Source organism: Pistacia vera, unplaced genomic scaffold, assembly GCF_008641045.1.
Source record: "Pistacia vera cultivar Batoury unplaced genomic scaffold, PisVer_v2 Contig539, whole genome shotgun sequence".
NCBI classification, from domain to species: Eukaryota; Viridiplantae; Streptophyta; class Magnoliopsida; order Sapindales; family Anacardiaceae; genus Pistacia; species Pistacia vera.
In genome coordinates, this window is record NW_022196378.1 from 72,012 (window position 1) to 97,947 (window position 25,936).

General features: G+C 34.9%; 3 protein-coding genes across 3 annotated transcripts; 2 read left to right on the plus strand and 1 right to left on the minus strand.

The window, feature by feature from the left end:
- Window positions 1–557: 557 nt before the first annotated feature.
- On the plus strand, window positions 558–5,217 carry LOC116107475 (serine/threonine-protein phosphatase PP1). Its single transcript, XM_031393738.1, has 4 exons — window positions 558–1,003; window positions 3,177–3,736; window positions 3,979–4,191; window positions 4,793–5,217. The coding sequence occupies exons 1-4, from the start codon at window positions 826–828 to the stop codon at window positions 4,802–4,804; spliced, it is 963 nt and encodes a 320-aa protein (XP_031249598.1). The 5' UTR covers window positions 558–825; the 3' UTR covers window positions 4,805–5,217.
- Window positions 5,218–7,771: 2,554 nt separating this feature from the next.
- On the plus strand, window positions 7,772–16,769 carry LOC116107438 (E4 SUMO-protein ligase PIAL2). Its single transcript, XM_031393711.1, is given in 16 exon segments — window positions 7,772–7,985; window positions 8,731–8,803; window positions 8,978–9,043; window positions 9,936–10,001; window positions 10,096–10,178; window positions 10,803–10,854; window positions 11,210–11,278; window positions 11,921–11,988; window positions 12,072–12,120; window positions 12,229–12,313; window positions 12,400–12,501; window positions 13,222–13,273; window positions 13,896–13,947; window positions 14,268–14,384; window positions 14,467–15,420; window positions 15,684–16,769. Coding segments are annotated over 16 exon segments (2,865 nt in total). The 5' UTR covers window positions 7,772–7,803; the 3' UTR covers window positions 16,479–16,769.
- A 322-nt stretch (window positions 16,770–17,091) lies between these two features.
- Window positions 17,092–20,468, minus strand: LOC116107496 (protein SGT1 homolog A-like). The gene is made up of 10 exons (XM_031393761.1): window positions 20,216–20,468; window positions 20,054–20,123; window positions 19,615–19,739; window positions 19,397–19,490; window positions 19,108–19,204; window positions 18,888–18,953; window positions 18,348–18,486; window positions 18,089–18,171; window positions 17,797–17,901; window positions 17,092–17,366 (listed from the first exon to the last, which is right to left on the minus strand). The coding sequence occupies exons 1-10, from the start codon at window positions 20,373–20,375 to the stop codon at window positions 17,265–17,267; spliced, it is 1,041 nt and encodes a 346-aa protein (XP_031249621.1). The 5' UTR covers window positions 20,376–20,468; the 3' UTR covers window positions 17,092–17,264.
- Between the last annotated feature and the right edge of the window lie 5,468 nt (window positions 20,469–25,936).

Genomic DNA, 25,936 nt, shown 5'->3' on the forward strand with positions numbered 1-25,936 from the left:
TTAGTATAATTAACCATGATATTACAATTCCATTGTTAATTACTTTGCTAAATTTTAATCGACACGATCCAATAAGCTACAACAAATTATTTTCTTCAGTGTATTTATTACCTTTTTAAGATCTAAAACTTTAATTAACACTGTAATTATGTGATGCCACATCACTAAAAGATAATATCATGACCTCACGGGGTATCAACTACTTTATTTTATAATATTTATTTTTTGTTGTTTTATCATCATAATTTTATAATACTTCTATGTAGTTACAAATTAATGTAACCGTTGGATTGATCCAAGTGTCCACAATAAAAAGAAACCAAGAATTATAATAAATAATTTACATTGATGATTGATCCACTTTAAAAGTAAAAAAAAAAGAAAAGAAAAAGAAAAAATCTAATCAAAAGAATACAATGATGACGGCATCATTTGGAACAGTAGGCAACACACGAGTTGGCCATAGTGGCGAGAGCCCGCGGAGACGCACGTGCAATGTGCATGCTTCCCTAATTTTGCAGATAGGGTTCTCAAAACACATTTGCTAGGGCTCTCTCTCTATATACGTCCCCACCCAACCCCACATAACAGCAAGTAGTACCTCATTATCTATCCTCCTCTTTTAACCCCGTCAATTCCACCGAGCGGGAAATGGCCGCCAGGCGCCAGTGATTCTCTCACTAAACTACCGCCCACTCCTTGTTCCGTTACCGGATTCTGTTAAATCCGATACGAGATAATCTTGTAACCGTTAGAAGCTGATCTATTTTTTGTAAAGTTGAAATTTTAGGGTTTTGAGTACTGTGTGATTGTTTGTGTTTCTTGATGGATGAGAGTGTGCTTGACGATATAATACGACGTCTCCTTGATGCGAAGAATGGGAGGACAACGAAGCAGGTGCAGCTTACAGAAGCTGAAATAAGGCAGCTTTGTGTCGCCTCCAAGGAGATCTTCCTTAGCCAACCTAATCTGCTTGAACTCGAAGCTCCTATAAAGATTTGTGGTAAAATTGAAAAATACTTTTTTGTTTAATTAAGTCATTATTTTTTTATGCGGTTTGACTAGTTAGTGTTTTTGGTTTAATGGTGTTTTTTCAGTTTTTCTTGTATATATTTTTTTATTTTTTATTTATTTTTGGAAATCTATGCATTTGAATTTCACAGGAAATTGCAGCATGTAAATATACCTATTAATTTATTAATTATATTTTGTGGGGTTATGTTAGAGTTGATGTGGTGACCTGATCTAGCAGGTGTTTGCTTTTGAGAAATTTCCTGTGTTAATAAGATTGGTTGAGCTGATTAGGTTCGAATTGCAAAGAGCAAATTAAAGAATCCCGAGATATAAAACTGGTGCATAGAATGCTAAAAGTAAAAACCCTTTTTTAGTTTTTTAAAGCCGATTATTGAAATGAAGTGATATTAAGTATGCTTTGAAAAGAGACGATGATTGAATTGGTTTGATTGGTACAAGAATTGGCTTGAGTTTTTTGAGTGCATATGTTAAAAAATCTTAAAATTTCAACATGTGGGTTATGTAGGACGGCTGATGTACATCGTTGATTATAATTTAGGTATTGTGTCCATTGTTTAACATTTTACTCATGCATCATTTGTACAGTCTCTTGTAATGACGTTTTTTATTTTAGTACCCATTACCAGGTATGTTTGGCTTGCAATCCCATTGTTGATTAAATTTTGGCAAATGGGGTTCCTATTAATGCATTTTGTTCTGAGATTTACCATCAAAGTTCTATATATGATATCTGTTTGCCTGATTCACGCTTGTTTAGGAAAATAATCCCCTATGCCTTGATATTCAACTTTTGTCTCTTAACATGCACCACGTGCAGTCGTGCACTTACACACAGAAGAATTAGGACAATGTCATCCATTCTGTGGCCCCTTTCTCCACAGCATGTATACAAATGGGTGAATCCATCCCTTGTTTTATGGGGAAAATCTTAAGAGGAATGCTAGCCTTACAAAGATGCATACAAAGAGGGGCATACAAAGATAAATCCTACCCTTGAAAGAAGGGAAAAAGAGAGAGAGAGAAAGATAATCATGAAGATTAAGGGTATGATTTGTCTTTGTATGCCCCTCTTTGTATGCATCTTTGTAAGGCTAGCATTTCTCAAATCTTAAACCTCTTTCTGAAAATTTATTTCCTCTGCTTGAACTACATTGTGCTAGGATGGTGCCTTGAATTCGTTTCTTTTCTAACAGTAAATAACTGAACTGGAAACACTTAAAAGGATGTAAGCCTAGTACATAGATAATATTACAGTATTGCTGCATTAAAGTAATACATAGAAGGGAAGAAGTAAATAAAAGTAAGCGACAATTGAAACATAAAAGACAAAGTGTCTCAGAAATTAAGGAAGAAGCTTTTTACCCTTTACTGGGAGCATCTATTACTAACAGTGCATATTTGAGCTATGTATGAACAGACTTGTTTTCTGCAAATCATGGTTCGATAAGGAGCTTGGCTTGGCTTGTTTGTTTGAAGCTAAACTTTAATAGGAAAATTGGGAGAACATATGATAAGTAGAGAGAGATTAAATTGAATGATACTAAAGGGGGAAGAGAAAGACTTGTGAACATTTAAAGAAGAAATTAAACAAGGAATTGTTTGATGAGTATTAAGTTCTATTATTACATTGACAGTAGAGGTGGCCATAGATATGGAAAATAAGCATTAATCGCAAACTAATTGAGGTTGGCACTGGAATGAATGGTTTTCCTTGTCCATTTTCTTATTGACAACTATGGAATTTCTACTTATGTTATGTGCATGATAAAGAATGAACCTGATTTCCAAGAATATGATCAGCGTAATAATGAAAACAGTTTTCTTTGCAAGATGGACATGCTCCTTTTATATGATATATTTCTGACAGGGCCTGTGGAGGACATTTAAAGACAATGACTATGCTACAAATTTTGTTCCCTTGGCCCAGAATTGTGTGAAAATTTATGTCTCACATTTGTTTGTGGGCCATAAATGGAGATTTTTTTTTTTTTTTGGGAGAGTGATTCTTTCTCTCTCTTTCTTATTTTTAAAGAGAATGTGATATGTGCACACATGTAACTTTATGAGAATATTGTTTCCATTGGCTTTCTCGAACTTCCATCTACTTCCGTGAATGATAAGGTTTGCAATTTATTTGGCAGGAGATGTCCATGGTCAATTTGGTGATCTTCTACGATTGTTTGAGTATGGTGGGTATCCACCTGCAGCAAATTATTTATTTTTAGGGGACTACGTTGATCGTGGTAAGCAGAGCATAGAGACTATATGCCTGCTTCTGGCATACAAGATCAAGTATAAGGAGAACTTCTTTCTTCTTAGGGGCAATCATGAATGTGCTTCTATCAACCGAATATACGGTTTCTATGATGAGTGCAAGAGGAGGTTTAATGTTCGTGTGTGGAAGACATTTACCGAGTGCTTTAATTGTTTGCCTGTTGCTGCTCTCATAGATGAAAAGATCCTTTGCATGCATGGTGGGTTATCTCCTGATTTGAAAAACTTAGATCAGATCAGGAATATTGCTCGCCCTGTTGATGTGCCGGATCAGGGCCTTCTCTGTGATCTCTTGTGGGCTGATCCTGATAAAGATATTGAGGGCTGGGGAGAGAATGACAGGGGTGTGTCATACACATTCGGCGCTGACAAAGTTGGTGAATTTCTTGAGAAGCACGACCTTGATCTTGTCTGTCGAGCTCATCAGGTAATGTAACTGGAGTCTTCTTTTCCAATTATGGTGCATGTTTTCTTGCATGGAAAGTGGACTTATGTTATCTGAATCCTATTATTAGTTAACATTAATTTCACATGTTATTACTCTTATCATCATCTCATCATAACCATCTTTTTCTCTCTCCCCCTATGCAAGCAACTACATCTCTGCATTTGCTGATTGTTGACCTAAAGTCTCTCCATTATGGTTCTTACATGGTCATGATTCATCAGGTTGTGGAAGATGGTTATGAGTTCTTTGCAAAACGGCAGCTGGTCACCATATTCTCTGCACCAAACTATTGTGGTGAATTTGATAATGCCGGTGCCATGATGAGTGTGGATGATACATTAACGTGTTCGTTTCAGATCCTTAAAGCTTCTGAGAAGAAAGGGAAAATTGGATTTGGCAACAACATGTTGAGACCAGGAACTCCACCTCATAAGGTAACAAAGATCTTATTTGCTATATAACTTGTAAATTGAACTTTGTTCACAGTAATGGCCTGTTTAATCAGGTTGGATGCTGAACATACTGTTCAGATTTTATGTAACCATACTAGGAACTAGTAACTTGTTCAAAGATTCACAATTAAAAGTTGAAAGTCATATCTCTGGGTATTTCCTTTGGAGATTTACGTGAACGATTATCACCCTAAACAATGATCCAAGACGTTAACTTAATAGTTATAGGTGTCGATCAATTTTGGAAACATAAGTTTCTGTCGCCTGAGCATTGGGTTTATTTCGTTCTGCTGCAATTTGTTTTTGTGACAATCGATGTTCCAAGAATTGGTTAGTTAGTTGGGTTGCTTATTATACACCAAAGCAGTGCCCCTAAAACAAATGATTGGCATCTGAAGATGCTAAATTATGTTATGGTTATTATTCTTACAGAACTTGCCCATTCAGAGCAGAATAATACATTCTTCAGTTCTTTCTAAAGTCCTTTTGTTTACCAATTTGTCTGCTCTTCACCTTGCAACCTGTGTTTGAATGTGTCAATTTTGGAAGAGTCGTAATTTTAACTCTTTTACTCTATTTTCAGGGAAAGGGATGATTTTACGTGCAGAAGCTGTAATCATATGATCCGAAGTGCATAACAAATGGGGTCATTATATTTCATGTCTGAGCTTGTATACATTTTTATCAATTCTGCTTGGCGTGGCTAGTCATAGAGTCAAACTATCAAGCTCTTTTGGGCACTAAAGGGGAAATGTGAAGGCAGAGAGTAACTGCAAGAGCTTGAAAATAGTTGATTCACGGATGACACTCCAACTTTGGGGTTTCTGTTTTCTATTATGTAAAATGGAATTCTGACTTTACTTTGCTGATTGGCAAAGGGCAATGGGTGTAGGGTACTCTTGGTTTTTTTTTTTTTTTGGTGGCAATACTTTTGATTTCTGTTTGCAGTACGGGTAATTTTCTTTCTGATCACATGAAAAAATTGTGATTACTAAAGTTTTAGCTGCATATGATATTCCATATTCCCTCGCATGATATTTAACATTTTGACACATTCGGGATTTTTCAATTGATTGGGCCTTACTTCTTGCCAGATATCCCGCTGTCAACTCATGTCTTGACAAGGGATGAACATCTTGAAATCTTTATGCTAAATACAGTTTCGACGGTGGTGCATGAATCTCTGTGTATTGGATTTTGGGGTTAATAGGTTAGATGGCATCACATGATGGATTGAATTTTTGGGGTGATTGGTAAACACTTAACGTGGAACATGTTCGAAGTTGTATCGAAGCAGATCTTTCATTTCATTTCCACGCCGTGTCGCTTTTTTGATCGGCTGGGATTGACCAAAGGTGAGTCGAATCTAGTGTCTTCTCATCTCTATACTAAGTGCCTGAAAAAAGTTCTATGAAGTGTGAATGGCATTGGCGCCAATCAAAGATAGGGATGGTCTCAACTGTCAAAGATGAATTAGATCAATTGTAGATCTTGGTATATGATAATGATATGATGAGTAATGCTACGGACACCGAAATTTTATATCGAATTTTTGTATTGAAGGATATAGCAATCAGTCAAATGCGACCACGTTGGAGTCTTTTGTGAATGAACGGTTGTCTAATATTCATGGATGTCCGTCCATATTTAATGGACTCTCGTTTATATTATATGTATGGGTGTCCATTTACTATGGATGGATGTCCGTCCAAAAAAATTTAAAAGAAAAATAATGGACGCCCGTTCATCTTATATGGACGGGTGTCTATTTACTATAGATGGGATGTCCGTCCAAAAAATTTTATATTCAGTGGGCATGCGTCCTTTTTAGATGGATGCTTGTCCAATGTTTAAATTAAGATGAAATAAAATAAAATAAAAAATTTAGATTTTAAGTAAAAGTATGACGTCAGTCTCATTATGATGGCCGTCCATTAATGAGTGGATTGGCGTCCATTTTTAATTTTTTATTTATTTATTTTTTTTTTTTTTTTTCCATTTATAAACAAAATGCAAAGCATGGGCTCTTCACTATGAATTCTAGATGTATTTGGTGGTTTTTATCTTGCAGATAGTCGAAGTCCTGACAGAATCTTTGACTCTTAAGGAGACCCCTATTCCAACCAAAGTTGCTGGGCTCATGCTCGGAGACCCCTATTCCAACCAAAGTTGCTGGGCTCATGCTCCTGTAAAAAATGCATCTGCTTACCGTACCAAATTTGAAGCAACATTACCTGACATAATGGAGAGCTTTTATGACTTGTATCGTAGTATAACTGGAAGGATTACTGCTGAGGCCCTAAAGGTGAGCAGTAATGGCAACTTTCATTTTGACTTCCTGTTGTATTTTTCATTTGTTCTGCTTCTGGTTTTGATGTGATAATTATTTGAGTTTCGGCAGGAACGAGTTTTAAAAGTACTGCAAGTATGGTCAGATTGGTTTATGTTTTCAAATGCATATGTGAATGGATTATGAGCTACGTTTCTTCGGTCCGGGAATTCAGGTGTGACTGCTTTTCATTCTATCAGTGGTGATGTTTCAAAAATAGAAAAGAAAACTAGCTCTGAAAATACAAGTGACGGTGGTATCCATCTGGTAAAAGCAAGTAATATCACGGGTCCAAAATTAAGGAACGGCCTTCAGAAACGGTGAATGAGTCATCCCTTCATTTTATTTAAAATTTTATTTTTTTTTAGTATGGGTGAGCGTCCATCTAAAAGGGACCTTTATCTATTAAATGTAAATTTTTTTAAATTTTTTTGGATAAAAATCCGTCCATAGTAAATAGATACCCTTTTATATAAGATGGATGAGCGTTCATTATTTTTCTTTTAAATTTTTTTGGACGGACATCTATCTGTAAATGGACACTCGTCCATACAATATGAACGGAAGTCCATTAAATATGGGCGGGCGTCCATTCACAAAAAATTATAGCGTGGTCGCGTCTGACTGATTGCCATATCCTTCCGTACAAAAATTCGATGTAAAATTTCGTTGTCCTTAGCATTATTCATGATATGATTGATGGATTGTATCAACGTTTAATGGCATTTTTATGATACATAAATCCTCTATGATGAATTCATGTCATTCTCTTTTATAAGAACAAGAATCAATGTACAGTATTTTTTTTTTTTAAAATTTAGGTTGTAGGTTAATATTTCAAGAGTTCGAACTAGCTGAAAAAAATGAATTAGTAAAAATAATATTTTATAGTATTAAATTAAATTAATTTGATTAAATTAATTAAACTGTTAATTTCTATTTATACAAAATACATGTTAGCACTTACTGAGATTGTATTTTCAAATTGCTTCTTCAAATTAATTTTTCTGCTGCCACGTAAGAATATTTTAGGGCTCATGGTAGCATCCATCACACCAGATTGCAGCTCTGTCGGTTATAACGCCGACTTTCATTCAATAAATGAGACATAACAAATGTGCTATTTACGATCTACCCTTCCTGGCAGTCCCGTAATTAAATAAAATTTATGTACCCTTGTAACTCCGAGCAACAAATTTCTAATTGATGCAAAAAGTGTGAAGAAACAAACAAAAAAACCCCACTATAAGATAAGAGAAAAAGATATGGGCATGGTGTCACGCTTTCCGAGTGAACTAAACATGGGTGTCGGACAGCAATTGTCGCCGTCGGTAATCAACTCGGTCAGAGTGACCGCCGTAGCCGAGCGACTGGCCTCTCACGCTCTTCATCCCGGCAGCAAATCTAGCATCCTGGAGTTCTTCCATCTCTGTCTCTCTCTTGCCAGGTACTTTTATGCTCATATCTTTTTACTTGCGTATTGTTCTAGAATTTTATTCTGTTTTGAAATCGCCAGAAAAATTTAATAGCTTTTTAATTACAAGGGGATTTTAGTTCAAGTTTTGGATTTTATTGGACAGTTAAACTTGATAAATTAATACTCGATAAGTCCCGACTTGCGACCAATGTGCTAAATTAATAATTCGCTAAATTTATAAGATAATACATTTTTTTTTTTTAAATAAATCATGTAGCTACCATTTGATATATAAATTAATAATCTCCATATACTCAATTAGGTGGCCTTTGTATAATATGACTCTAGTGTTACTTGTTTTCTCTTGAACTTGACCTCATTTCTAACTTTTCTTGGTGCATTAAGGAGCTCTGATGTAATGTTCTTGTATTGCAAGAGAAAATTATGACATATGATTGTTGTTTTGGGTGCATAAGACAGGCTCCAGTACAGAGCATCGTCTTCAACTTCATCTTCTTTTGTCATTTTTCATGATGTTTTCAATAATTTGCTCCTCACTCAACAACTCAGTTAACTCAATAAATTAATAATTTGTTAATTTATACGATTAAATAATAAATTTTCATGGTTTCAAAGATATTAATTTATCGAGGTTTAACTGTCATTTGTTTCTCTATTAAATTTTTTATATATAGTTTAGTTGAGCATGTTGTTTTTCTGTTCCATTCGTTAACTTTTTAGTTGTGCTTGACGATATTTAATTTGTAAAATGCAGGGGTATTGATTATGCTCTTGCACAAAATGAGATTCCTGCCAAAGCTCGAGAGTTACCTAAATTGTTGAAACAGGTTATTTCTTTTGTTATACTTGGTGACTTCTGAATCTTTTACCCCTACATGTTATGTAGATTTATGTCTGTGGGGATTGCAATTTAACTTTTTTTTTTTCTCTTTTTTGTATCAGTGTCTTTCTGTAATATTCAGAAGCCGTCATTTGTTATGTGCATTATTGTGTGTATGCAGGTATGCCAACGGAGGCATGATATCTTACTGCAAGCTGCTATTATGGTGCTGATGATCTCGGTTAAGGTACGTTTAAGTGCTGCAATTTGCAGTTTAAGACTGTGACACAGTTGAGATGCCACATCGTGCAATTTTTGAATTTCCACTTGATTTAATGCTGGCTGTCTTTTAGCATGTTTCACATAAAAAGAATGTTTTGGATTACAGTGATGGATTATTCTTCTGGGTCATTATATACATGACCAAGAAGGATGATATAGCATTTTGATTTTTGTGTTGTGATTTGGGCATATTGAATGGGTACCCTTTTGAAAATTCTAACAGTATGCATACTTCTATGGATTGAATGTTACATTTTCTATTTAGGTTTTTCTTTGGGGTTAATGACTTATATAATTGAATGCTTTTATTTTGCTTTTTGTGCTTCCTTTTTAAAAATATTTAATTTCTGCTATTGGATACTTAAAACTCTAGAAGAAATTAATTTAGTTAAAGTATTATATTTTTATCTTCCTCATGCTCAAGATATTTATTTAAAGAAAGACTTAATGCCATACATTGGGTATTCTAAATATCTATGGTAAGGGATTGATATTTAGATCACTTCTTCTTACTCTGATGCAAGAGATTTTTTTGGCAGCATTTTGAAGAACGATCTATTCCTTGTTTTTCTATTTTTCACTCTCTTCCTCTGCGTGTGAAGTGAACCATTGTTGGTGTGGGATGCATTTTTTATGTTCATTACTGTTGAATTATTCATTTATTTATTTTTTTGGTTGAAACGCATTACAGCGTATGTCTATATGTGTTTTTGTGTGCGCTACTACTCATATCTGTGACTGCCTGACATATGTGAAGCTGGTCTTTTATTGTTGGTGATATAAGTTGTTTCGTTATGCTTATACTTGCTGTAGTTAATTGGTGATGAATACTCCAACTGGTGTTGTTTTTGATGTAGAATGCTTGTAAGATTGGATGGTTTTCAGATATGGAGAGTCAAGATCTTCTTACTCTTGCTGATGAGGTTTGCTACTAATATTTCTTGTAAGTTTATGCTTTTAGTTAATGGCACATTTATTACATTGACATTGCTAATTGTTATCTTTCGGATTATTTAGATAGGGAGTGGCTTCTCAAGACTTGGAGATATTAACGCTGGACCAAGCAATTTGGTTTCCACTATCTCAACAATTATGATCAAGTAGGAGTCCTTTGTGCTCGTGTTTTATATTTTATAAGTCTATTACTGATTTGAGTTCTGTTAATTTTTCCTTGTAATTGATATCTGCCTAATAGTATCGGGCTTGTAGCTTAGGTCCAAGATAATTTTTCTTCCGATTTTGGAGCTCTAGTTTTGCTACAAGTAGGTATGCTCCCTTTTTCTGTAACCTTTAGGCCTAAGCAGCTTCTGTCAAATGTCTACGCTAGTTGAAAGTTGTTGTGTGACCCTCTTTAGGCTTCTAAATGGAGTATTTGGTTATTATTTCTGACAAGAATAATGACTTCAAGTCATAGGAATTAAAGATTTATCGTCTTTTTCCAATGTACCACATAAGCATGCCAGGTTCTAGCAGTATTTTTTGATTATGATGATATTTATATGCCCTTTGAACCGTTGTTAAAGCTATCTACTTTGACTTTATTCCTATTTCATTGGATGGGTGTGATAATTGAGGGTATTTTCAACAAGAAAGCTTAAAGTGCCAATTGAATCAATTATGAGTCCTAATATTGCTATTTCTTTTCACAATATAAATTGGATTATTTTGACATGTTTAGTATATTATTCGAAAGCTCTATCTTTCTCTCTGTCTCCTCTGCACAGGTTCTATCCAAAAATGAAGATGGGGCCGATACTTGCTTCTTTTGAAGTTAAGGTGGTTTCTCATGCCAATACAACTTATATATATTTAACTATTTATTTAATTTTTTTTGAAAAAGGGGGAGGGGGGCTTAATATCACTTACCTATGGTTGATTTTTCAGAGACCACTTAACCCCCTAATCCTAAAAGATAACACTCAACACGAATAAAGAACAGTTAAATTATATACAATAACAGAATCCTAAGTTATATGAACGAATAGGGAAGTTTTTATAAATTCTTTAGGTACTGATGGATAGAGAGAACCCAAAAGTTAGTCTGTACTCCACAGGAAATCATTTTCCTCCTTAGCTCCTTTAAAATCCTTTGTTTCCTTGAAGCACATATTAATTTTCGGTTGCTTTGCAGCCTGGATATGGGGCATACATGATCGATTTCGCTATCTCAAAGAACACAGTACATTCTCCTCCAGGAATTGTAAGCATATCTTATTTAAACTAGATTCTCAAAGCCTGGTATAGAATGCAGCAGCATGTCCTGTAAACTATATTGCATTTTGTGTGACAATCCAATTTAGCTTACTTTAAATTAAATGTTGATTGAGTCTTTACAGTTTTAGTGGATGAAATTATGCCTTATCTTTTGTTTATGTTCTGCCGTTTTGTGTCTGTCTCTAGAATTCCTGGTAAATGATTTCTTGTGCTTTTCCACTTAGAGTTTTGGGAGTTCTTCTGTCTGATACACTTTCTTCTTTTTTGACACGATACTCTTTTACTATTTTATAAGTTGAAGTTATCGACTTGTGTGCTACTGTTAGGTATGAAACAGTATGCAGCATGGATGTTCCTAGACGAAGAGAATTTTCTTCATTAAATGGAGCATTTAGATGCCATACCAGTATCCAGTATCATGGTATCTGACACTGTTTCTTCTTGATGAAGTGAAGATCCATGTAACAGAATGAATGTACTGTATCTTTATGAGTACTGGATGCAAACTATTATACAATTTTCAAATATCTACATGCAGATCTTTCACAGTTGGAGTATTTATGATTTTTGGTATCAGCATATATTTCACTCTTTCTTTTTTGTTCCCTCTTTTCCGTTTTGTCTGCAGCGGTTATTTGTAGCACAAACAGATAATATAGAGACTTCTGCTTGTATCATAAGTCCCCAAGAGGCAAAGTATGAATCATTCATTTAAATTCATTTTTGCCTTGTGGGTTTCTTTCATTTTATTCTGATCACTTTCTGTTTACCTTCTGTAGCTTTATTCTGAACGGAAAGGGAGTTGATAGAAGAACTAATGTGTTTATGGTTTGTTTTAGAACACTTCAGATACGTTTGTGTATATAACATCACCTGATGCGCATGTAACATAGACTTAATTGAACTTTTCTTTTTGTATTTATTGTCCTTTTTCAGGATTCAGGGCCACAGTTGCCAACAAATGTGACTGCAATGCTTAAATATGGAACAAATCTTCTTCAAGCAGTGGGTCAGTTCAATGGTATGCTTGACACAAGTTTCCTATGTCCATACATTTTTGTTTGGACGTGTGACACTGCTTTGACAGAGACTGTAATTGTTTTAAAGGTCATTATGTCGTGGTTGTTGCTTTTATGAGTATGGAATCATCGCTCGACTCTTCCTCACTACCAGATTATGTTCAGTCTGATATTGCTGTACAAGATTCAGGTATGCAAAAGTAAAAGAAAAAGAAATTAGACATTAGAACAAGATCAACATCTTAACTTTACTCATATTCTTACATCAAATTTAATCCTTTGGATTAAAAAATGATCTATGGGCTTAGATATAGTGACATGGACAAACTGATTTTGGAAGTGAAATTTAATGACATTGGAAAAGAAATACACACAATTACTATATTATTAGATGTAATGATTCTGTTCTTTGTCTCTCATCTTTACTTCCCTCTTAGTTCTCTCTCTCTCCTTGGACCTCAAAAGTCTTTCTTAACTTGATTTTTTTTTTTCGGTCGTTTTCATTACTGTTGAAATGAATTTCATAATAATAAATAATTTCTTCTTTTCCATGAATATTGAAATATGTTAGCATTGGTCTTATGCAAATTTGATGCAAATTTTTATTTAAAGTTGAACGAAGTTAGATGATGGTCATTTGGTTAGTAATTAATAGGGGGATAAGAGTGAATAATAAAACATAAAAAATCCTTGAACAAGCATTAAAGCAGATAATTTCTTGTCCTTACCCTTCGTTATTCTTTAATCGAAAGGTTTAAATTTGATGTAAAAATATGTTTAAAGTTAAGGGGCTGATATTGCCATGACATGCCATTGATCTTCTAATGTCATGAATTAGACATCTGCATGCATGCTATGAATTTTGATTTTTTTTTTCTGTTTCTTAAATTTATTTCTTTTGGTGCATTAGATTGTGACCTAATTGAGGGGCCATCAAGAGTTTCACTTAATTGTCCCATAAGGTATGCTATGATACAGCAACTTATTCTCATTTACCTTCTTTGAATTGCAAAAACCTACCAACATTATAACCTTGGTACTCTAGGGGAGGCACTTGCATCTGAAGATATCATATGATTCAATGGTCCAAGTTCTAGGACATCTATTGTGTTTCCAGTGTATGAATAAAAGTTAATTTTCAATTTTTTTTTTTTTTTTTTTTTAATACAACAATATACTAATATAATAAAATAAGAGGTGGATCAGGCATTTATTCAATCTGTGAAAAACCGATTTGATTGGGGTTGTTTATGTAAGATCTAAGCGGTAGCAGTATGGTACTGAATTTGGGGGTATCTTTGTTTTTGAAGGGAAAGTAATATATGTGCTGCCCCTCCCCCGTTCTCTCTGGAATGTCCATTACCCTGTTTTCCCCATCCTAGTGGGGTATAGGATGAGCTTAACTACCAATTATGTTTAATCAATTATGAGATGTCTACAGAAAATTGCATCTGGCTCTTTTTAAGCATTTTGTCTTAGTGTGTAAATTCTACTTTGTTAACAACTTTCACATGATGTTTTTTATTGTTCTTCTATAGGCTAAATTTGTTTATTCTGTTATTGACTGGTGCTCTGTCTTGACAGTTATACACGTATCAGAACTCCTGTCAAAGGAAAATCATGTAAACATCTTCAGGTGAGTGTGCCATATGTTATGACTATATCTCAAGAAGCCACAGCTATTCAGAAAACTGTAGTAATGTTAACAGTTCCACAATGATTTGGATCTGTGTTTTACAAAATGCTGGGCCTATCTTGTTTTACTGACAAAGCTTATGATTATGTAATTTTACGTATAATGCTCAAATTTAGAACTACTATAAATGTTAGCATTCTTTACGATAATTTTTAAAATTTTGTCATGTTTATTACTTTGACACCCCCCTCCCCCTTTCCCCTTTTTCCCTTCTCTCTATTTTTTTGTAGTAGTCAGTCTTTGATTTCTGTTTGCTGCAGTGTTTTGATTTTAGTAATTTTGTCAATATAAATTCAAGAAGACCATCCTGGCGCTGTCCGCATTGTAATCAGCATGTTTGCTACCCTGATATCCGTGTTGATCAAAATATGGTTCAGGCAAGTAGCTGTGAAGTTGCAATTTTCACACCGTTTGCTATTTTACCATTTTAACTGTTAAACCTGCTATCTTTTTTCCCAGGTCCTGAGAGAAGTAGGAAAAAACGTTGCTGATGTAATTATCTCCGCAGATGGATCATGGAAAGCTGTCCTGGAAAGTGATGACAACATGAATCAGGCACATGATAAGATCCCTAGTGGTGAGAACGAAGGATCAGAGCAGCAACAGCCTCCTGGCTTCCTGAATCCTGGTCCTAATGTTGTAGATCTCACAAAGTATGATGATGAGATGGATGCAATGATCCTTGGTGAAACTGAAGACAGGAAACCTATCCTCACTGATTTACAAAGTCAACCTGTTCCTATAAATATATCTAGGCCATCAGAGTTGAGCAATACTGTTGGAGTTAATCAAAATGCCGTTTCTCAAGGAGAGGATGACTTCTGGGCTGGAATTTTATCTTCACTTGGGCCTGCATCCTCTAGTGTTGATAGCATTTCTGTGCCTGCTTCTGCCAATTTTATGACATCTTCTCTGTTAGTTGATGCTATTTCTCCTGCAATAACTGATGCCATTTCTCATGCACTTAATCGGGAAACAGAGGCTCTTGGCTACAGTAATCTGACAACTTCTGTGATGCAAAGTCAATATTTGTCACCAAATGATCTACAGTTACAACAGTCACACTTTGTGAACCACCATGAATATGGGAGGTTATCACTAAACAGAAATATAAACCGAACTCCAATAGCAATTCAGGCTCTCCCAGCTCAATCCCAGACACCATCTCCGCAACAAAGATCAGGAACTAATTTTAATTTTGTTACCCCTAATGGATCTTCCCTTGCTTCTCAGAGTGCCCTGTCTGTTGGAAATGGTTATAATGGTTCTTCCCTTGCTTCTCAGACTGCCCTGTCTGTCGGAAATGGTTATAGTGATATGGAGCGACAGCAGCAGTTCTCTAGATCCCCATTAAATGCATTTTTGGGGCCAGATATAGCTTCATCTTCAGTGCAGCATCAGTCTGCAGCACAGGTTAGATTTATTTTCATTTATTCCTTGTAGTGTCTATTTTATTGCTGAAGTTAAATTCAAGACTCCAATTGACAACTATCCATTTTAGTTGATTTTTCTTAGACCTGTTGTTTTGTACTTTGAGCTCATTGAGCTGTTGGTTTTCCCTTTCTGTGTTTGCTGGAATAACGTTTCATTGTTCTACTTTCTTTCAAGTCTTCCATGTTTTATCATATCATCTTTCCTTACAGAATTGGAATAATCAAGATTTATCTGTTCAACAGGTTGTTGGCCTTCCAGCTCCAAGTATATATACAGGTGCTTACCGAGCCTCTTCTGGGCTTTCAACGGAAAACCAGAGTTTACACCAGCAGCAAGCTCCAAATATTAGGATGCCTCAATCCAGGAGCCAATCCCCAAGGATGATCCAGTCGCCATCACCTCTCTCAAGAACTCCAACTCAGCAAGGGAGTGCACCAGTTGGGGTTGGCCATATAGCAGGTAATGGGGGTACCCAACATGCCAGGGGTATGGTGTCTAGTCCTGTAGCTGGTAGAATTTCAAATCAGATGACTAGACAGCCACCAACTGTGCCAGTTCAAGTTCAAACATCCAGAAAAGGGCCTACATACCAGGCAAATACAGAGGGTGCTAGGGCATCAGCAGGGGAGCAATGAGTGAACACTGGAGGACTGTTGCAACAAATTAGGGCTGAAAATTCAGCAGAGTTGCCATCGGAGCAAAATTGGCAGCCCACAGGTCGAATGCGAGGAAGCCTTTCTGGTCGGGCGTATTCTGCTGCTCTTAGCCAGTTCATGATTCAGCCAACCCAACCAACTCAAGTAGCGAGGCCACTTTCCAATCCAACTTCCCAGTCCACTGCTCGGCCCCACCTGCAAGGGTCTTCTGCACCACACCTGCAAGGGTCTTCCCTGTCTACTGCTCCACCACACCTGCGAGGGTCTTCCCTGTCTACTGCTGCGCCACACCTGCAAGGGTATCTTTCAAATAGTAGGAGAGCTCATATTCCTCAAATGCAAAATAATCCAAATACTGAACCCGATCTGGGGATGAATTAATGCGTCTGGCTTGTAATGTTGTGAAGGGTTGACATCAGAAGGCTGTATACATCAATATATGTATATGGTATGGCCATTTTTGCTTCACACGGTCACTATGTAAAGCCACTAATTAGTTTGTGACTGGTTTTAATTTACTTGCCATGTTTATTAACGGTTTATATTCTGATATAACATATAGGGGTTAATCTAATTAGTTAATTATGGTGTGGAATGTGGATCTTCACTAGTTGCAGCTACGTTGTTATATCATATGTATATATCCCATGGGGCTCCTCTTTTTGGATTCAATTACAGCTCTTAAGCATGTGTTATTCCCCTTTTCTTTGATCTCTAAGTATTATAAGAGGTGTGTTTCGTGGCTTGAATGTGTTTTTCTTTCTTGGATAGGAGGTTGGCTATTTTGTTAAAATATTTGAATTTTCTGCGACTTGAAAAATGGTTTCTGAACCCTGATTAGATATAATTAACCCTTCAATAAATCATGATCCAGTAAACCTGATGGTGAGCCAGTCGTCCATTTGACATTAGTAAAAGACCATTTATTCACACCATTGCCAAGACATCACAGTAAAGAGAAGAGATCATTTGGACAAATCTTTGTTATCACTAGTAAAGGAAAACAAAAAGGCAGAAGCGTAATTTTTCATAAAATGTAATCCACTGGCAAATTGCAGTCAAATTAATTACCAAAACAACAAATTATGATGAATCCCAAGCACACCAAAATTTAATTCAAAAAAAAAAAAAAAAAAAATTGACTTGGCGCAACGGCACCTATTAGTACTACCATTTCTTCATCTCCATACCGTCAGGTGGACTACCTTCAATCTTCTTTGAACCCACATCTTTCCAGTCTGTTGAAAGCACTGTCCCATTTGACTCATACTGTAACATTGCAAAATTTTACTGAGATTTAGTATCCATGGAATTCAAACACAACAAATCCCACAAAGGAAAAATGTGGTAAAATTATGAACTGATCAAATTTTGTTTGGGAATTGGGCTTGATTAAAATAAGATACAGAGGGTGATAGCACATCTGATCAGCAACAAGTTGGCCAAGGTGAATTGAGTTATTAGCCAGCGTGAGTCAAGAACACCATGCTATGAATAATACTACCTATATAAAGTATGCATACAAAGATTTTCATACAAAGTAGTGTGGCATTACTCTTATATTGCCATGACATTCAACCTTTCTACTTTTATAAAAAGTGATTTCGTGCAACATTACTTTGTAAGGGGACTGTTCTCGAGCCAAATGACTTTAATACTACTAGAAAACAGGAAACACAAATGAATGGGGGAGACTTACAAAAGATTTTGTCATAGCTCTTCTCATGTCTTCATCTGCATTTTGGTAAATATCTCGGAAAAGTTTATTCAATCCAGCATCGCCATCCAGTTTCTCATCTTTTTCCTGAAATTCAAGCCATTGTCATTGTGTTAAAACCTTAAATGAAGAATTATTTGCTTTCAAGGGTATTATTTCAGATAGTAATTTGTTTGTTTTTTTGTTGTAAATTAAATTTTCTTTTTCCTGCTCTGCTTGTGAATCATCTTATATATGAATACTCGCAATATAATTCTAGCAGTTGCCAAATCACCTCCTTCTTCACTTGTGATTCCAGCTTGTCCCAGTCTATTGTTTTTGATTTTGAAGAGGGGTATGTGGGCCTCTGAGACACAACTGCAAATTCACAAACGAGAAGCAACCATCAAGAAAAGAATTGTTGTATCTTATCAACTAGATAATATGGATTATAAGGTATGTATCACCACAACAAAAAAATTTAAGGTTCATGAAGTTCAATGACCCATGTATAACGATGATAGTCATTCATTCATGAGAGTGTGTGGCCTTACCTGAAGGTACATTAGCTTTCTGAATAATAGTAATTTCCTTCCTATATTCAAGGGATGGCCAGGTAATTGGTTCAGCTTTTGCCAGATGGATTTCAACTTTGGTTGACATTACTTCATAATTGCACTTCTCAGGTATTATCTGTTTTTTTTTCCACAAAGCAAACGCAGGGGTTTAATCATACAAGAACAACTAAGATAAATCTAGTCCGATAAATCTTTTTTAAAGAGTGCAGTAGACCTGTGCATATCAACAATCTCATAGTGCGAGGGAAATAGTCAAATGGAGCAAAAGGTAATATAATACACAATAAAGAAAAGACAGCATCTTCCTATACACATAAAGGTGGAAAAATTACACTGGAGCCAAAAGCCAACATGAGCCTAAGATAATTCGGAGAACAGGAGAATGACAACTATTCATGGCAGGAACATTTAAGAATCTGTATAGCATGATTGTACATTCAAGAGAAATACACACACAATTCAACCAAGAAGATAATGAAGCAATAACCCGGCATCATGAAGATACAATATAAATACCTTTCCGAACAATCTAGGTTGAAAATGATAAGCATCTTCACCAGGGACATCAATAGTAACGCTCAACTGCAAGAATAAATGCACATTGAATTAAAATAAGCTCCATCAATTATTCAAAGAGAAACTAAGAGCCACCTGATTATTCAAACAGAATAGAACTAGAAGCATCAAGAAAGTTAAAAAAGGATAACTAGAACAAGAAATCAGAAAATAGACATACAATTTGTTCCCCAAAATCAACAGCTACATGTTTTGCTGGTATCCCCTTTGCAAATACAGTCAAAACAATTTGCTCGGGCTTCTGGTAGTATTCATGTCTGTAAAATAACCAATTTTCAGATATCTTAATATGACAGTAAAGATAAATATAATAAGTACATGCATTTCAAAACATTAAGATCTAGTTGTAGTAGTAGATTACTAATGTCTGAGAGAAGGTTACCAACCATAGAAATGCAGACTTCACAAGAAAAGAAACACAAACTAAGAGAAAGGAACAGTAAAAAAACCTGTATTTTGGTCCGACTGATGACATTGGCTCCAAAACAGATGAGGTGCTTGGAGGCAAATTTGATGTCGAGGGCTTAGCCTGAATAGTGGTCACTGTACAAGCATCCAAATTCCATCAATATAGCAGATTATAGACATATCAATCAGACTTCTTTTAAAGAACATGTAAAATATTAGTTAAATAAACATCCCAAAGAGCATCCGAACAAGTATAAACCTGCCATATGCTTATCACATTCTTCAATCAACCTGGTAAATCTTGAATCATTTTGTGCCAAAGAGGAACCTTTTTCAAGAGCTGCGTTAGCACTACCATATTTTCCAAGCTTCATAAAGGCAGCGCTGTCAAGTAAAATGCAAACTTCACCAAATCAGTATTATCAAGCAATTGATAATATTTCCCACAAAATTGCAATGATATCTGTAAAGCATGTTCTAAGTCCAAAGATAGAACCACGTAGACAACTTGCAAAACAATGATTGACAGTAACCCAACAACAATGTGCGTTTCTTATACTTCCAAAACGAACAAAAAAACAAGGATGAATCACCAAATCTAATCAAGTATTCCCGGAAGTTACATGTAATACAACAACCTAATAACAATTTCAATAAATTAACAGTTAATTAAGCCACAAGAGCACAAAAGCACGCACCCCTTACGCAAATATGCCTTGGCCATTGTTGGGTCCAGCTCAATAGCTTTATTTGCATCAGCAACAGCCTCTGCTCAAAATTAACTCCCATTAATCAACAAGTCCACGTGAAAGTATCAACTTTTAGCAAAGATAAAACAAAAACACAAAAGGAAATGTTACCAATGAAGCTGTTAAGTTTAGTTTGGGCTTGAGCTCGGTCGGCGAAAAGATCTGCGCTCTTGGGATTGAGGTCAATGGCTTTAGTATAGTAGTCAACGGCAAGTCCAAAGTCGTCATCAAAGAATGCTTCTTCAGCCTTCTTGGCGAAATCACTGGCCATTCTTACTGTTCACTCTCGTGCTTTAAGGATAAAGACGATCACAATCACGGAAACCCATCAAAAAAGCTTCAATAATAGATCCACAGAGTAAGCCTGAAGCTAAAAGCCTATGATTATAACTTTATGTATTTGTATTTATTTATTAGAGTAAACGACATGTCCACCCAAGGTTTGACGAAATCTCAGTTGGTACCACAGGTTTCATTTATTCCAGATTTTCACCCTTAAAGTAACGAGAAATGGTTAGATATAAAAACTCAGAGGTAAATTGGTCATTTCATAGAGGAGGTGCACATTAGCAGATCGCCGCCCTTACAAAAATCCGACGCACGTAGCAACATTGCCACATCGTTTTTCGCTCTTTTCTGGCAATTCTTCCACCCAAAATCACCCTTGTCACCACCATTCGAACCCTCATTCTTCCCTCTACAAAACCATACCTGTGACAACTTCTCATGCCCGCCGATCTCCAGCCATGACAACGCCCACATGCGACTGGTTTTCGTCGGTGTCCACCGACGAATGGCCACTAAACGATTGCTGGGACATAAGGGTTTTGTAGGTAGGAGACGCTGGTTGCAGTGGTGATGTCGAATTAGATTTTTGTCGTCGGAATCGATTGGAATCTGGCGAAGAAGGACGAAAACCTAAGCTTGACGGCACGGCGACGAAGGGCCCAATGAGTCGGGAAACAGAGGGGTTTTGGACGACAGATGATGGGGAAGGTGATGGAGGTGACCAGGGGTTTTGCCGGCATTGAAAATAGCCTAGATCCAGTGAAAACCGAGACGTTGCACAGTCATGAGGGTGTAATTGATGTAATTTTAAAATAAATGGTTAATTTATAATTTTAGTAATTTTAGTAATTTAGGGGTTAACATATAATTATAATTTAGGATTAAAAGGCATATGGTAATTGCATCCTTACATCTAAAAAATGTTAACGTGTTATTTTAAGGGTGGGAATCTAGAATAAATGGAACCTATGGTACCAATGGGGATTCGTCAAACCTTGGGTGGCAGTATGTCGTTTACTCTATTTATTATTTGTATACCTGAAAAGCCTTTGGCTTGATTTGAATAAGAGCTGCGTTGGGACTCCTCGGTTCCCACCAAACGTTTTTCATGTGTTCAACTGTTAAATATAGGAATTTTCATTTATTTGCTTTATAAATTAATTGTTTTAATATTATTTTTATGAGTTTCTCATATTCAACAAGATTATCAAATAAATAAATAAATAAATATAAATTCTACATAAATGATGATAATAATTTATATTTTAGGAATTCAAATAATTATCATTTATTTTAATATTTGAAATAGGTGTTAATAACTTAATTTTTACTTAAAATTGTCTTATTAAGTATTATTGTTTATTCTAAAATTAAGAAAATATTTATATCCCCTAAAGGTTGAATTTGGATAGTAAAACATTGTTTTATTAGTCAGGTTTTCGGCATGGGAATGTACTTTAATCACTCCATCGCTCGAAAAATATATAATATATAAATAAATAATTATATTATTGAATCAAATTTATAATAATATTCGATATTGTTTACTTTTTTTGTTCACAATTTGTTTGAATAATTTTGTGATGGAATTATTAAACTTTAAATATAAATTTTATATTGACATTAAAATTATTTTTATAATTTTGATTAATTTATTCAAAGAAAAGTATATATAATGTGTTAGATTTAATTTTTTATGTATATTAAAAAGGCTGAACGGCATGCAATCAGCCAGTGGCGGACCCAGGATTTTGTTGAGGGGGGGCCTCCGCGGCTCCGCCGTTGTTTGTTACACTATTGAAAACTTAAAAAAACACATTAAACCTTAAGCAAAGAAAATAATACAATATCAAGAAGCTGAAAGAAAATGATGCAATAACACATTACTTTCCTACTTAAATAAATCTACGAGAAATAAAACCTTGAAAGCAAATATGTAAAATCACATCAAATCACAAGGAAACACAAGAAAATTTTGATGTGGAAAAACCTCTTAAAGCGAAGAGAGCAAAAAATCACAATAACTAACAATTCACTTAAATCTAATATAATAAAAAAAGTTCACAGTCTACCAAAAATATTCCATACAAATTTAAAGTCCAATCACAATTCTAACACAAGTAAAATACATAAATGTTATAAAGAAATAATTAAAATCACAGAGAAGCAGTCAAACTTTAAGCTTTAAATCCAAATCCAACTATTAAAACAAAACTCAACCATCGAGATTAAAAATTTAGCAAAAAATTTGTCTCATTTACTCGTCAGTCAAACATACTACAAAAAATATACTTAAATAAAAAAATTTGAATTAGAGCAATATTACTAACGAAAAGGAGGTAAAAAAACCATAAAGTTTGCCTCATTTTCTCATCAATCTACCGACTAAAAACACCTTAATAAATAAAATAAACAAACCATGCATCAGAACAAAGTACAAAACAAAAAAACTGTCAAAAAAATGAACAAAACTTAGCATCATTTCTCATCAACCTAACATACTAAAAATAGCTTAATAAAATAAAATAAAAACTATAGAATTTAGAGAAAACTAAGAAAGATAAAGACAGTAAAAAAAAAAAAATAATGAACAAAACTTTGCCTCATTTTTCATCAAGAAAACACAGTTAAACGAAAAATAACTAAGAATTCAGAGCACAAAATAAAATAAAATAAAATAACACATTAAAAGAAAAAAGTGGAAATCAACCTCATTTTCTCGGTAACCAAACATGCAAAAAACAATTGAAAAGAGCGAATACCTTAGAATTAGAGGTTGAAGTTGAAGAGAAGAGCGAGCGTGAGTTGTGTTCAAAGGTAGGTCTTGTATAGTTGCACAAAATTGACAATTATTGGTTTTGAAATAATGATTATTCTTTCAATATCTGTAAAGTTTTTGCCTTTTTTTTTTATTTCAGAAAATTGGTAAAGGTCATTTGTAGAAGTGGGTTTTGATTAATTTATAAAGTTTACTCTTGATGAATTTTAGGAGAACTTTATGATAACTGTAAAACTTCAGGAGAATTATTATCAAAGTTGAATTTTTACTAAATTTCAAAGGACATCATGTTAGGAATGAGTACTTAAATTATTTCTGCAAAAGCTTATGGTTAAGAGGAAGAGATGGTGTATTGCAGAGGCGTTTTTGTATCATTAAAGTTGCGGTGGCTTTTGTTGCATAAAATATGGTAGTGAAAAATGAAAATGCCCTCTGTTCTTGGATTCTTCACACTCATGATTTGGGTATCCAAAAAATAAAAGTAAAAATTTTAAAATTTTATTTACTCATTTGAGGGTAGGCCAGGCCTACTCTCAAATGGCCTGGGTCCGCCCCTGCAATCAGCTATAGTTTGTCATAAAGACAATTTGGTACCCAAAATGTTTAAAAATAACAATTACCACTTTCTGTCCAAATCTATTAGTAAAGTCTGTGTAACTAAGGACCATATAGTAATTTTATATTATAATTTTAAATTAATCTATAAATCCATATTTTTTTCATTTCATTTTTCTTTCTCTTCTCTCTTTCTCGTTATCTCTCCTTTCTCTTCTTTCTTTGCTCCGTCCTTTCCCTCTTCCTTAACTTTTTTACTTTCTTCACTCTTCCCTTCACTTTCTTTCCTTTCTTCTCCGTCTTTTCCCTCCTCCCCTTCTCTTTTTTCCTTTCTTTCCTGTTTCCCAAATTCACAGATTCGCCAGAAAAAATCACCTCCCATAATAAAACACAATTGAAATTCATCTCCATCTTAACACCACATGCAAAATTCATTTCCATCTTAACTTCCTAATCAAATTCATTACATCTAACCTAAACAATCACGTAAGAAAAAAAAAAAAAATTCAAAATCAAACCATGTTGAAATCTATGAAAAAGAAAAATGAAATGTTCTTGTTCGTCGGGACTCTATTAGTCCAAACTCGCCACCAGAACCACCAATACAAGCATCACCACCGCCACAAACCACCACAAATTTCAAACACTCCAATCCAAATTGTACCATCTCCAACCACAACACCAAATATTACACCAAAAAGAATATCTTTGAATGTTCTTTTTTTTTTTATAATAATCAACAATTAACTATTTCACTCATTATTTGTGATATATTAATTAATATTGGGATGATATTTTATTAATAATAATTATTTTAAAAATTTACTTTAATAAAATTAAGCATTTATTTAATCAAATAAACAACATTTAATATAGAAAACATTACATCTAATATAAAATGAAAAAAAAAAAAAAAAACACAAACAAAGGTAAATTCTAATTGATAGTAATTTAATTTCCGAATAGCATATTCTTCCCACAAATGATCAATTAATGCATTTCGAAGAGCATGGTGAGCCTCTGTATTCTTGATTTGTTTATGTCGAGCAATAAATTTTGAAATCGGACATTCTCATCACGACAATTTCAACTTAGGAGTTGGCGCTTCCCTCTGATTCTCAATCGATGCATCAACATTACGTTCATACTCGATTATCATGTTGTGCATAATAATACACGCAGTCATATATCATGTAATAACATTTTATCCCAAAAACGTGTCGGTCTGCCAATTGCAAATTGCGATTGGAGAACTCCAAACGCACGTTCCACATCTTTTCTACATCCTTCCTGTTTCATGCAAATAATTTTTTTTGGGACACGTGGATCGTGAATAGTTTGTACGAGAGTTGACCACTTTGGGTATATACCATCAGCTAAATAATAACCCCTATTATAATTCTTTCCTTGAATGCTATAATGAGGCGGAGGAGCAATACTTGAGTTAGGTTGGAAACAAATGAGATGCCTCCAACACATTAATGTCATTGTTGGAACCTGGCAAACCAAAAAATGCATGCCATATCCAAGATCATAATCAGCTATAGCCTCGAGATAATAGTTGGGGATCCACTAAGACCAGCATATTTTCCTGCCCAAGCTGTTGGACAATTTTTCCACTTAGTGCATACAATCTAAACTACCCAAATTCCTGGAAAACCACGTTGTTCACCAATATGAAGTAGCCTTGCAACACTATTAGCATTAGGTGATCTTAGATATCGTTTTGCAAATACCTCAACAACAGCACGACAAAATCTCTCAAACTTCATGGTCGTAGACTCCCCTATTTTAATATCTCATTAGTAGCATCTATCGATAGACCATACGCCAAACTCCGGAATACTGCTGTTATTTTTTGAAAAGCAGACAATCTGAGCCTACCGAGCCCATCCCTTCGTTTGACAAAGTGTTATCATGACCATTCACCTGATCAACAATACGAATGATAAATTGCGAGACATTCGAAATCGTCGGCGAAACAGGAATCATTAAACCGTGGATTCTCGGCAAAATAATCTTTGAACAAATTGTGATCAGCAATGTCCCGGTTGAGATTGATGACTCTATGACCAGGAATGATCCTCTACGAATCAACTGGTTGTTCTATGATTGAGATAGTGAAGGAGGAGGAGGTGTTGTTAGCTCTCATGCGAAGGATGCTTCTTGCCCTGCATCAATTGCTTCAAGATCATTCATCAATTCCATCA

Coding starts and splice junctions, on each gene's coding strand:
- LOC116107475 (XM_031393738.1), top strand. CDS start 826: ATGGATGAGAGTGTGCTTGACGATATAATACGACGTCTCCTTGATGCG. Junction 1,004..3,176: donor AGCTCCTATAAAGATTTGTG/GTAAAATTGAAA, acceptor TTTATTTGGCAG/GAGATGTCCATGGTCAATTT. Junction 3,737..3,978: donor TTGTCTGTCGAGCTCATCAG/GTAATGTAACTG, acceptor ATGATTCATCAG/GTTGTGGAAGATGGTTATGA.
- LOC116107496 (XM_031393761.1), bottom strand. CDS start 20,375: ATGGCCAGTGATTTCGCCAAGAAGGCTGAAGAAGCATTCTTTGATGAC. Junction 20,124..20,215: donor TAAACTTAACAGCTTCATTG/GTAACATTTCCT, acceptor AATTTTGAGCAG/AGGCTGTTGCTGATGCAAAT. Junction 18,487..18,887: donor AACCTAGATTGTTCGGAAAG/GTATTTATATTG, acceptor AAAAAAAAACAG/ATAATACCTGAGAAGTGCAA.